We start from the raw sequence: 12,677 nt of genomic DNA, 5'->3' as shown, positions 1-12,677 counted from the left end.
TCTGGGTTTTGTTTGTTTTAATAACCTTAAGTCTGCCTCGAGTCTTAGGCGAGATTTATGAGTAATTTATATTCTTTTTAAATTCTGAAAACTTGCACACCTTGGATGACTTTTCTTCAGAGACATTTGAATCTCTGAAACTTTTGCACATTACTCTTAAAAAGACATCCATAAAATCTTACTAATGCTTGCTAATGTCATAGTAAAAGTAGTGCTAGGGTTATTTTTTCTCTACTGCTGACCTTTGGAAGAGTAATTTTGCCTCAATTTACATTTCTGTATGTAATCTCCTTGCTTTTTCCTCCAAAGAGGCTGGTTGGTAGTCATGATCTGTTGAGCCCTTCCCACTGACTCAATTCTCTTGCCAGAGTAGAAAATGCTTCTAGAAGGGCCTTTGCCTGGGATGGTGATGCTCCCACTTCATTATTCTTCTCTGACCAACATTTATTCTCTGTTTCACACTAATGAAATGCTGCTTCATAAAGTATGTACATTGTTTGTATAGGGAGGGGGGAAAGATCTTCACTAAAGTCATTTGGCCTGAGGGTTTGGGCAACCTGTAAATACCAAGATGACATTTTATTAAAGAGATGGGTGAAAAAAATATCATATGCAATTTAAAGTATTTTTTTTCTGGATTGAGCCATTCTTCATATGGACTTTAGCTATTTTGCTCCTGCATCTTTCTGTATTTTTTCAAACTATATCTGAATATTTTAACACAAAGAAAGTAAACAATGAAAAAATATTAACTCTGGCACAATACAGTGTCTGGGAGCCTTAGATATTGATCTAGCCACAGGAAATTACACAGTTAAAGCAGATGCACTTCAGAAAAAAGTCAGAGTTGTATTATTTGGGGCATATCACTCAATGTTGTTGCCCACGACTCTGTGAAAATTGTGAACTATCACCCTGAGGAGTTTTGTTTCCATTGGAAGAAAAAGAAGGAAGTCTGGACTTGCAGGAATTGCGGGTATTGCAGAATTCTGAGGCTGCTGGATCCTGTAGGGACTGGGTCGGCCACTGGAGCTCATGTCAGTGTCTGCTGGGGAGCTCAGGGTGCTGTTGCTCCTCTCACAGACCCCTGCAGCGCCCAGGCCGCCTGTGCAGCTGGGAGCCTGTGCCTCTGTCAGGCTCCAAGACAGTGAATGATGATGTTCCAAGGGGTGTGTTACTGAGAGTGACCTGCTCTCCCCTAGCTCTGCACAGACAGAGTCGTTGTCACTCTCCTGTCGCCTCTCCAGGTTGGCATCGTTGCACAACGGGATCCGGCCAGAGCAGTGGCTGACACGGTGGCCTCCAAAGCTCGGATGGGCATTGGGGCCCGGGAGGAGTTTGAGCTGCAGCAGCCCCTGTTCAGGCTGCACACCTACAGTGAGGAGCAGGTAACGGGTGTGATCCTGCTGTGTCAGTGGAGCAGGAACTCAACTAACGGTGCTCGTGTTTCAGGGCACTCAGCTTGCAGAGGAGACTGCTCCCTCAATTTCAAACGCACGCAGGGAACATCTGGATGTCTTTAGATTCCCTCACTGTTCCCCATCTGCTCAGTCAATGCATTTGCAATCATTCCCACTCCAGAATTTGAAAATTATTTACAAAAAGAGAAGAGCTGTGGTACAATTCTGTGGTGTAAAGGCTTTCTTTTGACACTGAATAGGGTGAAATCTAACAATGTCTATAGCTAAAGTTGTCCAGCACTTCCCATTTTAAGACATTTTAAAGCTTCTCGGTTTGGTAATGGAAAGATGTGGGTTTTGTTTGGTTATTAAAATTCCCCAAATCTGACCAACGTCTGAGGTTCTGTCAAATCCGAACTTACACATGCTCTGGAAGCGACATGTCACTCCTCCTTGTACTTCCAGTGCAGTCCCACTGCAGACCGTGGAACAGGGATTGGAAAGAGGCTTACAGATTTTGTCAGATAATCTTTTGACAAATTTCAGAAGTAATTTCCCTGGGATTAATTGTCATTCTGACAAATGGAAGTGATGCTGCCATGGAAGCACAAGGCAACACTGTGAGAAAAATCATAAAGGCCTTTGAAGCACTTGGATTCTATAGGAACAACCAGGAGGAGGTTGGAGTGTGTGCTGCACTTGGGCTGTGTGCATGGAGAACATGAGGGAAGGCTGCAGCTCCTCAGGGAGCTTTTTGGCTTCTGTTGATCATTTCTGTGGTTTTTTTAACAGGTCATTTCTGACCCCAGGCTCCGTGTCGAGCTCGCTCTCCGAGAAGCTGGACTGCATAAAACACTTTACGCCAGAGAGGTTCTGTCAAAACTTCCACCACCAAAGCTTCCAAGAAGAGACATGGAGTCTACAGCTTTTAAAATGTAGAGCACCTCTCATCTGGGGGCCAGAGGAGCATCAGGGGTCTGGTCTGGCCCACAGTATGCAAACCGTAAACAAATTCCCTTTGGTTGTGTCCTAGCACTGCCGAGTTCCCAGGTGCGCAGCCATCCTAAAGCACTGCAATCACATTTCACCTGCCTGCTGCGGGTCTGGAGGGCTGCGGTGTGCTGGGGTAGTGTCATTGCCCCTGGCCCCTTCCACTGGGAGCTGGGACACCTTGCTAAAGGACTCCTACACACAGCACAGTCTGATGTGCAGCACCTTGAGTAGGAATTCTTGGGATTTAATTGGCGGCAGAAGTCCAAAATAGCTTTGCACAGCAGTTACTTTAGATTTTACTATGTTACATGAATAAATCCCACAATTTTCTTTACAGGTTTCTTGAGAATTTGGTTCTTTCAGTTATAAAATCTTCATTGCCATGAGTGTTTCTAATATCCCTTGATTATGATGAGACTTAAACCTTTGTCTATATTTAGAAGGCAAGTTGCTGCATCATATTTACTGCAAACCAGTCATACAATTTCATATTGCAGATTAGTTTTCCAGTATGAATTATAAATAGAGCTGGGATCTTTATTTCTTTATTTTCTAGCGGGGCAGACTCCTGAGGGTGAGCACAGGGTCAGCCCAGGAGCAGCACAATCCCAGTGTTGCAGCTGAGTTTAGTGGGGAAATGCTGCAGAGCCTGCCCTGAGCAGAGGGAGTGATGTCTTCTGGGCTCAGCCTCTGTGTGCTTGTCCTAAAATTACAATTCTGTGTGTATTTGTGCTCTTTATTTTGGTATCTCCTTTGGGGTAACTCGTTATTTTTAAAACACGTTTGGCCACCTCACAGCTGGCTGGATATTGCTGTGGGGAACAGACTGGCTGTGAGACAATTCCCAGAAAGGCATCATCCCAGACCTAGGCAGTGGATTTTTCCCTTGCCTTTAAAAGCAGATCTACAAGATAAAAAATTTTGCACCACTGAAATTGTGATTATAGTTGTCATATTTTATAAACACCAAGGTGTTAATGAAAAAGAAAGTTTAAGGGAAGCAGACATTGGTTTTGAAATAGTGGCCACAGATTTTTTTGGCAGAGACTTGTGGTTGTTTTCACGTCTGTCATTTTTCAGGGTAGAGATTGAGTAGAAGTCTACAGAAGTCTGGGCTGCCCCAGTGCAATGATAAGTCAGGGCCTTTAGTGATAGAGTGAGGCCAGAATGAGGATTTGGGGGGGATTTTCATCTAACAGTGGAGCGTGGAGAACATGCAGGCCAGTAAAAGGGTACTTTGCACAGCACAACCAAGGCTGCTCATGCCAGGAGAGCTCTGCAGACCCCTTGGCTGCTCCCCAGCCTGGCCAGACACCTCTTTCCTGCTCCTGTGTGAAGGAGATGGATGTTTCGCCTTAATTCACAACCCTCACTTTAGCATTGGTTACAAGAGCTGATCAGAACCCTTTGGGAAATGGAGATGCTTATAATGACACTGATTTTCTTCAATAGAATCTTTTTACACTTAAGCAATAAAAAAGAAATCTTCCAAGTTACACACATGAAAGTAGTAATTTAAAAAATGTTAATGGTGGATAGGCTTCTCAACCCACACCTCTTGCAGCCCTGCCTTGTGGGTCTGGCTGGGTAGGGGTGGCAGTTCAGAGCTCAGCTGTCTTTATGCCAAGGATGAAGCATGGGCAGTTCACTCTCAATCCTACTCTTATAAAGGTTGATGAATACTTCTCTGTGAAAATTAAGTTATCTGGTTTCAAGATAAACTACATATTTGTGAATTTTGGTGGTGAGAAAAGCGTTTTTAATGTGAACCAGTGCCTGAAGGTCAGGTCCTCAGCTGCCCACGGTTGGGTCCTGTGGTGTCCCTCTCATACTCAAACTCTGGCACGTGTCTCTTTGTGGCATTTTTAAATACTGTAGGAACGAAAATCTGAACAGCCTTTGTAATACCAGTAACAATAATGGTCACAAATACAGATTCGTTTTTCATGCCATTTACTTAGGTCTTGCCTTGATGCCCAAAGCAAAGGGCTCTCCTCACAGGGAGACGGCTGTGGACAGGAGTGACCCTAACAGGACAGTCCCTTACGACGCCTGGAGCCAGGAGTGAGGAACCTGCAGCTCTGTTCCTCAGCCTGAACTTGTCAGTGCGGATCTTGCCCGTGCGGTTCCAGCCGTGCTCAGGCCGGCAGCGCCCGCACGGCGGGCTCCGCGGGCTCGGGCCGCTCCGCGCCCCTGGGGCTGGAGCTCTGCCGGTGCCGGGGCACGTCCGTGTGCCGGGCAGGGCCGGGTTCACAGCCCCAATCCCGTGGGGCCGGAGCTCTGCCGGTGCCGGGGCACGTCCGTGTGCCGGGCAGGGCCGGGCCCACAGCCCCAATCCCGTGGGGCCGGAGCTCTGCCGGTGCCGGGGCACGTCCGTGTGCCGGGCAGGGCCGGGCCCACAGCCCCAATCCCGTGGGGCCGGAGCTCTGCCGGTGCCGGGGCACGTCCGTGTGCCGGGCAGGGCCGGGATCACAGCCCCGCTCCCCTGGGGCCGGAGCTCTGCCGGCGCCGGGGCAGGTCCGTGTGCCGGGCAGGGCCGGGCCCATAACCCCAATCCCGTGGGGCCGGAGCTCTGCCGGCGCCGGGGCAGGTCCGTGTGCCGGGCAGGGCCGGGTTCACAGCCCCAATCCCCTGGGGCCGGAGCTCTGCCGGTGCCGGGGCAGGTCCGTGTGCCGGGCAGGGCCGGGCCCATAACCCCAATCCCGTGGGGCCGGAGCTCTGCCGGCGCCGGGGCAGGTCCGTGTGCCGGGCAGGGCCGGGCCCACAGCCCCAATCCCGTGGGGCCGGAGCTCTGCCGGTGCCGGGGCACGTCCGTGTGCCGGGCAGGGCCGGGCCCGCAGCCCCGCCGCCGGGCCGTGGCTCGGGCCGTCACGTCAGTCGGTGGCCAAGAGTCCCAGGCGCTTGCGGATGAAGGCGGCGATCAGGCGCTGCGGCCGCTGCTGGTACTCCCACAGCACCTCGTGCGACGCCCGGATCTGGTCCCCCTCCAGCCGGTCCAGGAGCGCCACGCACACCACGGCGGCTGCGGGAGGACGGAGCGCGGTCACCGCGCCGCCCGGCCCCGCGGGTGGAGCGGGCCCTCACGGCCCCCTGCCCAGGCCTCCCCACCTCCTGCCCCCTGCCCGGCCCCCCTGCCCCCTGCCCAGGCCTCCCCACCTCCTGCCCCCTGCCCGGCCCCCCTGCCCCCTGCCCGGCTCTCCTGCCCCCTGCCCGGCTCTCCTGCCCCCTGCCCGGCCCCCCTGCCCCCTGCCCGGGCCTGACCCGGAGCCCCGGCCCCCGGCCCCGGGCTCTGCCCCACAGACCCTCAGGCGGCTGCGCCCACGGCCGGGACGTGCTGTGGGGCCTGGAGGGGCGTGAGCGGAGCAAGGTGCGGGTTTGTCCAGCACTCACTCAGGTCTTCTAATGCACGCTTGGGTTTTATTGAGCTATGAAATTTGCTAGATAAAATCGTGAAGGGTGTGTGTTTGGCCTCCTGGCAGCGAACAGGACCCTCCCGGGGGTTAAGCCCGTCCATGGGGGGGAGGTGGAAGCGACCGGACTCACCTTTGAGGCCGCACAGTCCACACAGGGCAGCGAATGCTGTGGATTCCATCTCAATATTCCTCACGCCGGCGTCATAAGCCCTCCTCAGGTAGTCCAACTTTTTTTCACTGGAAAAAGAGCATAATGCACCATCTAATCTCCCCTGACCTGGAAAGGAAGCAGAGAACTGTCACTGTTGGCCTTGCATGGGGTCCTGGGGCACAGCGCGTAGGTGCAGATGGGGAGTCCAGCAGTGCCCACATTCCGTGTGAGGCCCACAGAGCTGCCCTGGGAGCAGCTGGTTAATTTGTATTCCCCTCAGCGTTAAAGCCAGCGCGATGCGTCTCTGCATAGGGGAGAGAATGACGCAGGTTTCCACGCCGGTGAAAGGTGGATTCAGCCCACGGGTGGGAGGTACCAGGGCATGCCGTGCTCTGTGGGGACAGGCCATTGCTGAGTATCAGCTGTGGACGTCTGCCAGGTTAAATCCCAAAAATGCCAGCTGACAAACTGTGCAGAATGGGAACACTGAGGAGAGGAAACCCCTTTAATGTGGGTCTAATTTTTCTGCAGGGCCTGCTGTGGAAGCTGGAGCTGCTTGCAGAGGCATTCCTGGTCGGGGAGCTGGTCCCAGGGCACTGGTGCTCCCCTGCTGCAGCTCTGACACTCTCAGGGTGAGCAGCCATCCCAACCCTCTCCTCCAACCCCTCCGGGGGCTCTGCTGTCCTGCTGTGTGCTCAGAGCACATTGTGCCCCTGCAGCTCCTCTTCGCAGGCCCTGGGGCAGGCAAATGCTTACCTGCAGCTGGGCCAGCCTGCGACCACCCCTTATTGCTGCTCCTACTTTAATCCTCTCAAATGGCTTTCTGTTTAAATAAAATATGGACTTGAGCAGTACACAGATGGCTGCATCTGCACGCAGATCTAAAGGTTTATAAATAGTGCTCAGATTATTAATTCTTCATTTATTATGTTTCATCTACCCTGCCTGCAATCAGCACTTAATTTTGCAAAGGAAACGGTTCTAGAGTAACCAAAGTTTGTTTATGGAAATCTCTCAGGCAACCTAATGTTTTCCTAGTGTTTGGTCGTTCTGAAGTGACAATCTTGCTGTAGGGGAACAGCTTGGTGGCAAACTCAGCAAGGTGCGAACAGAGGCACTGTGTGTTCCGAGGGTGCCCCCTGCTCTGCCCGGGCCCCCCAGCACCACCTGGGTCTCTGCCTGCAGCCCTCCTGGGGCCTGGGCTCCCTGGGTGGCTTTGTCCATGGCAGAGCGGGGAGACTTGGCGTTCTGTGTGGGGAGGGAGGGCGGACAGAGCTGGTTTTACCTTCGTAGAAGTCGTAGGTGCACATGGTGCGGCCGATGAGCGTGGGGAAGTCGGGAATGTCCCTGCTGCAGGCGAGCAGCTCCTCTGCAAGGTCCTTGTCCAGCTCGGTGCTCCTCACCACCACATCCCCCAGCACCACCTGCTCAAAGCGTGGCTGGAAGGAGGAGTCCACGGCCGTGTCAGTGATCACAACAGACCCAGCCTCGATCCCTGTGGAAATGGAAGCACCTGTGTCCTGCTGCCAAACTTCAGCACAGCAGGAAGATCGCAATAGATCTGTGTGTGCGTGCGGGGCTCGTCTTTTCAGTGAGTAAAGATGTCAGAGAATAATTGAAATTCATGAAGTACAGATGTACAAGTAAAATGGACAGAATCAGCACAAGATAAGTGATCGTGAGAACGTGCTGAGTGACAGGAGCTTAGCTGCTCTGGCTTGCAGAGATCGTGTACCCCCTACCAGCTCGTGCAGGCATGGGCAGCACCACTGCCTCAGCCGGGGGACACGGATTCATTTGGGTCACCACTAATCCATGTTTTCTGTCTGGAAAGTGACACATGGCTGTAGTGGATTCAAGGGTTTTGTACGCTCTGAGAATGTGCACTCTGCCAAGCCAGTTGCTGCTGTTTTCTGGGTTTAACCCAAAACAAAATACCATGTTTAATATTTAGAGACCTGACAAAATGCTGAAGTTCAGAACTGCATGACCTATTGCTGAGAGTTCAATAATAGCTGTTTTGCTCTCAAGAAAGACCATGAATCGCTTACCTAAGCCCCCAGAAGTACCGATGCGTATAATAGTAACGTCCCGGCATTTTGCATGGTGCAGCAGTTTGATCAGCTCATGAAGCATAATGGAAATGGAAGGGATGCCCACTCCATGCTGTTGGAAGGAGAGAAAAGAGAAACGTCAGTCCCCACGAGGCTGCAGCAGGTGACAGGTACATGACTGCAACGAGCTCAGTGTCATGCTGTGACCTCCTCTGCTGATGATGCCAACGGCAATTTTTTTGAGAGGGAGGAGACATCTTTTGGTCTTTTTAGTCTGTCTGGGTGAGGTGTCTAACCTCTTCTCCTCCCCTCGATGCTTTAAAGGCTCTTCCAGTCAGTGAACTGGTGTTCACCCCTGGGGACCCTGTGTAGGCACACAGATGGTGACTGTCCTTCAAGGAGGGTCCACAAATACATCCCAGCATCTGAATGCTCCAAGACCTTCCCTGTGCATTGCCAATCCCTGCACCATGTGCTGATTTGCACTTTGTTGTGTCCTGCTCGTGCTCCGGGAGGGGTGAATTTCAGTGAGGACAACCTGAGCCTTCACTTCTCCATGTGTCTTCCAGCCTGTCCTCACCCCACCCTCGAGCATCTCTGCTACATTGCTGGGCACAAAGGACAGCGGAAGGGTTTGTGTCCCTCGGTGAGGACAGGCTTCAGGGTCAGGTGTTTGCTGTGTGCCTTGCAGGCTGCCTGTCCCTCTTCCTGGCCCACGTTCCCTGCCCTGCTGCCCTTCTGTCCCCAGCACCTGCTACCAGCTCCCCACTGGTGGCACTGGCTTGTCCCCATGCTCCATGGTCAGTGCTGCCCCACTCCTGTCTCTGCTGCTGCTCCCCAGGGCTGGCAGATGTTCTGCAGGCCTGGAGCTGCTGGGCCTTCTGCATCTGCCCAGTGCTCCCTTGCTTGGTCATCTGTCTTCTGCTCCATTGCTAGACAAGCATCCTTTTCTTAGCTTAACTTTTAAGTACAAAAAGTGTTTGGTGCTGTGGAGTTTGGTTTTTCCTCTTGAAAACTCCTCACATTTTTTTGGTTTTGCTATCATCTTCCTGAAGGAAGCTTGTATGGAAGCCCCGTTGATTAAGGTACACAGCCAGTTTTTGTGTTGCTTTGTCTCCTTTCTCTTGGCTGCGAGACCAATGCTCTGTTTGCCTTGTATCATGTTTTAAATGTGAAACCTTTTTGCATGTCGTTGTTCTGGAACATCAGCCTGGCTTATTCACCAATGCCTAAAAAATTTATTCACATTGTAAATATTCAGAGCCGGAGTCTGTGTTCCTGCCCCCGTATGTTTGAGCTCAGTTGTGTTTCTAAGCAACTTGCAGAAATGTGATGTTGGCAGCTGCTCTGCACGATGCTTCTCGGGGCGGCCACGTGCTCTGCCCCGTGTCCCCTTCTGCGCCGGCCAAAGCTGGTGCATGGCCACAAGCTCAGTGAGGATTTGCTTCTGGCTCTGTCACTGCTGCTGCCAGGCTGGGGAACAGCAAATCTTGTGGCAGTTCCACCCCTTGGATCCTCTCAGACTGAATCCCCCAGGCTTGATTCCCTTGGTCAGGATTGGTTTGGTTTTGTCAGAGGGACAAAACATGAGCTCTGTTGTGTGAGTGATTCCATCTCCTGTGAATCACGTTTCAGACTAATCTTGTGCCTGGAGAAATGGCATCAGGACCAAGCCTTTGGGTGTGAGTGCTCCCCAGCACAGCCTGTGTTTGCTTTTCCCTTTGTCCAAGGCCAAAAATCCTGCTCTAAGAGAGTAATGGTTAATAAGGCCAGGTTTTTCTGTTAGAGCTTGTATCAATGTAATACTCCCAGCAACATTTCAGAGTTGATGTGTGGTGAGAAGTGGTTTTGCCTCCCAAACTGAGCTGAGCAGAACACGTGCACGTCTGTTGTTAGCGCTGCGCTTTCCAAACGGAGAGTGCAGGTGCTGGGGAATGCCATTTGAACAGAAGCAGCTTTGCCGCGGCTGAGAGGCTGCACCGGTGGCAGTGGCTGAACAGTGAGAAGAGGAAAGCTCTGCTGGTGGGTGTTGGGGGCGGCGTGTGAGGGAGAGGCCACAGCCCGTCCCCGTGGCCGGGGCAGACGGAGCCCGCCCTGTGCAGCCGCGGCACCCTCCCAGCAGAGCCCAGCCAGCCCGTGAACTCACGCTGATGGAGAGCACGGGCCCTGCCCGGTACATGGCGTAGCGATCCGAGCCCGCGCAGATGTCAGCCACGTCCTCCCCGGGCCGGGCCAGCCCCAGCTCCCGCCGCATGAGCTGCGCGAAGGCCCGCATCCTCCTCGGGCTGCCGCCGACGCACACGAACTGGAAAAAAAGTATTGCTGTGTTGGTGCTTAGCCAGAACAAGGGCCACGGTCAGCCGCAATATGAACTATCCGTGTGTTGGTGCTTAGCCAGAACAAGGACCACGGTCAGCCAGAATATGAACTATCCGTGTGTTGGTGCTTAGCCAGAACAATGACCACGGTCAGCCAGAATATGAACTATCCGTGTGTTGGTGCTTAGCCAGAACAAGGACCACGGTCAGCCAGAATATGAACTATCCGTGTGTTGGTGCTCAGCCAGAGCAAGGACCACAGTCAGCCTGAGTGTGGCGGTGGTGGCCGTGCCAGGCACATCCTCCCAGAGGAAGCAGTGGGATGCCACTTCCTCACCATCAGTCAAGGGACATTGGAATGACTGAGGGTCTCCTAACCAGGAGTTAACACAAAACCCATGCTGTCACTCTGGCAGGGTGGGGACTGCCCTGGGCCTGGGCAGCCACACAGCTGCATGTACTTGGGTATCAGTCCTAGGCAAGAAAATCTAAAATAATTCAGCAAAACTGAGCTGATGGTATCACCACTAAAGCAAACCCAGATGCTGGAGGAGCTCATCGGTTAATTCATTCTATGGACAGTGCTGACTGCAGTTGGTGAGCACTGCTGATGGCAGAGGCCATAAAGTCAGGGAGTAAAAAGGACAAATTTTACATATTAAAGGAAAAGATGCTTGCTGAAGGTAGGAGGAGGATGAGTGTGCAGCTGCCAGGGCAGTGCTGCTGATGGTGTGCCAGGGTGCAGGGCAGCAGGAGCCCACGCTGTGCTGTGCCAGCCTGCTCCAGCCCTGGGCCCCGAGGCTCTTCCCCCGCACAACCAGGGAAAGACTCTGGTTTGAAATGCGAGGATGCCATCGTGACAAGTCAGTTCTGACAGCAGGTCTCAACCAAAAACGATATGACATCCTCCTTCCCTTGCCTCCAGTAGATGAGGATCAAGATGCTTTGGACAAATGCCTCCTCTGTCTGTCCTCCAACACGGGGCCAATATAAATTCAGGTTTTACAGAGCTACAGGTTTTTAAAAGGATAATTTTCTGATGTGATTTCTACCCAAAACAAGCAAGGACAGACAACCTCCTTGCCCAGGCTGCTTTGGCTGCTGGGTCCCTTAGCTGAGCAGGCAGACCCCACCCCACAGGAGCTTTGGCAGCAGCAGGGCCCCGGCATGGGCCGGTAGCAGCATGGGATGCCCAGCAGGAGAGCCGGTGCAGGGGGAGCTCGCTTTTGGACCTGTCTTTACCTTTATGTCCCCAAACATTGCTGGCAGGTTGTGTGTCTTCGTTCCCAAGTCCAAGTGGTACAGGACGTCCTCCTCCATCAAGTCCAGGTGTGGGTTTTTAACGAGGACAAGGCCACTCCTGCAGGGAGACAAGGAGGAGATGGGTTGGGGCAGTGCCCACAGGGCGGGGGGCAGGCAGAAGGGAGGCACAGGGCAGCCTGGAGGCTCCACGAGGACACACACCGCCCTGGTGTTGGACAGGGACAAGCCAGCTGTGTGTGGTGTTTGGACCAGCTGTCTTTCTGCCTCAGGTAACCTCTTTGACACGTCTGTTGTTTTATCTATGAATTTGACAAAAGGTATGTCTCTGTGTATATCAATTTTGTCAATGACAACCTTAGCTCTTTCCTTCATAGATTTTTGCTAGCAATGTCCAGGGGTGATGTACTGTGCTATTTTCTATGTGACAGTTTATTAGACTCTTAGCAAATCAGGATTTCACACTTGTCCCAAATAACTGCCTGGCAGGGTGAGTGCAGACGCTGCAGGCAGCAAGAGGACAGCTTGCTGTCCCTTTCCTCCTGCTGTAAGGGATGGCAAGCAACAAACGAACAATGCAGGTTAGTTCTATAAATGAGGCTTAAAGGAAACCCGGAGAACATTTTTCTTCTCTTATTAAAACAAATTGGGATATTCGCTGTTACTCACCCCGAGTAACCTGTAGTTTCGGTCATAGTGGCTTGGCCAGAGTCAGCTGGAAGCGATGCCCTGCCCGAAAGGTAAGGAAGGCACTGTCTGTGTCCTCAGCTGTCGAGGTTTAGAGCTCCGAAGAGGTTTCAAGGGGCTCTGCAGGGGGTTAAATACCTCCAGTGCTTTGTGCACTCCCAAGGTCAACAGCGGCCAGTCCTGTCCCCTGCCCGCTCCTGTGCTCGCCCAGGTGCCAAGGTTCCTCCTGGGCTGGCATGGCTCCTCCCAGAGTGGCTTTTGGGGCCGGTGCGTCAGCAATAACCTTGACTGGCAGCCCTGGGGCCGGGCTGTGACCTCTGGCCCTCTGGCCCCTGACTTTGTGTCCTCTGGGGTGGGCGCCGGGCATGTGGCTGCACACGTGCTCCCGCGGGAGATGGCTT

The 12,677-nt window shown here is 52.9% G+C and overlaps 2 protein-coding genes across 3 annotated transcripts in view; one reads left to right on the top strand and one right to left on the bottom strand.

The window, feature by feature from the left end:
• The window catches only part of CCDC148 (coiled-coil domain containing 148), a 51,369-nt gene extending 48,946 nt beyond the window's left edge, over positions 1-2,423 (top strand). The window contains exons 15-16 of the mRNA XM_066190503.1: positions 1,248-1,388; positions 2,193-2,423. Of these exons, the coding sequence (XP_066046600.1) occupies positions 1,248-1,388; positions 2,193-2,339 (288 nt within the window). The 3' untranslated portion in view covers positions 2,340-2,423. The remainder of the gene's footprint in view (positions 1-1,247; positions 1,389-2,192) is intronic.
• Positions 2,424-5,198: 2,775 nt separating this feature from the next.
• Positions 5,199-12,457, bottom strand: UPP2 (uridine phosphorylase 2). 2 transcript variants are annotated; one of them, XM_066189296.1, is made up of 8 exons: positions 12,415-12,457; positions 12,259-12,318; positions 11,572-11,689; positions 10,158-10,316; positions 8,009-8,123; positions 7,243-7,452; positions 5,937-6,083; positions 5,199-5,415 (listed from the first exon to the last, which is right to left on the bottom strand). In XM_066189296.1, exons 2-8 carry the CDS (start codon positions 12,282-12,284, stop codon positions 5,267-5,269), a joined length of 924 nt encoding a protein of 307 aa, XP_066045393.1. In that variant the 5' UTR covers positions 12,285-12,318; positions 12,415-12,457; the 3' UTR covers positions 5,199-5,266. The 2 variants fall into 2 exon arrangements, with proteins under 2 accessions (XP_066045393.1, XP_066045394.1); XM_066189297.1 differs by lacking the exon at positions 12,415-12,457 and having other exon boundaries at positions 12,259-12,354.
• Between the last annotated feature and the right edge of the window lie 220 nt (positions 12,458-12,677).

This window comes from Chamaea fasciata, unplaced genomic scaffold (assembly GCF_029207755.1).
Source record: "Chamaea fasciata isolate MVZ Bird 193981 ecotype frontalis unplaced genomic scaffold, bChaFas1.0.hap1 SCAF_8, whole genome shotgun sequence".
In the NCBI taxonomy this organism is placed as follows: domain Eukaryota; kingdom Metazoa; phylum Chordata; class Aves; order Passeriformes; family Sylviidae; genus Chamaea; species Chamaea fasciata.
Note: the sequence above shows the minus strand (reverse complement) of the source record. Positions and strands in the feature narration are given on the sequence as shown.

Coding starts and splice junctions, on each gene's coding strand:
- UPP2 (XM_066189296.1), bottom strand. CDS start 12,284: ATGACCGAAACTACAGGTTACTCGGG. Junction 8,124..10,157: donor GGCCCGTGCTCTCCATCAGC/GTGAGTTCACGG, acceptor TCCTTCCAACAG/CATGGAGTGGGCATCCCTTC. Junction 6,084..7,242: donor CACCTACGACTTCTACGAAG/GTAAAACCAGCT, acceptor CTTCCTTTCCAG/GTCAGGGGAGATTAGATGGT.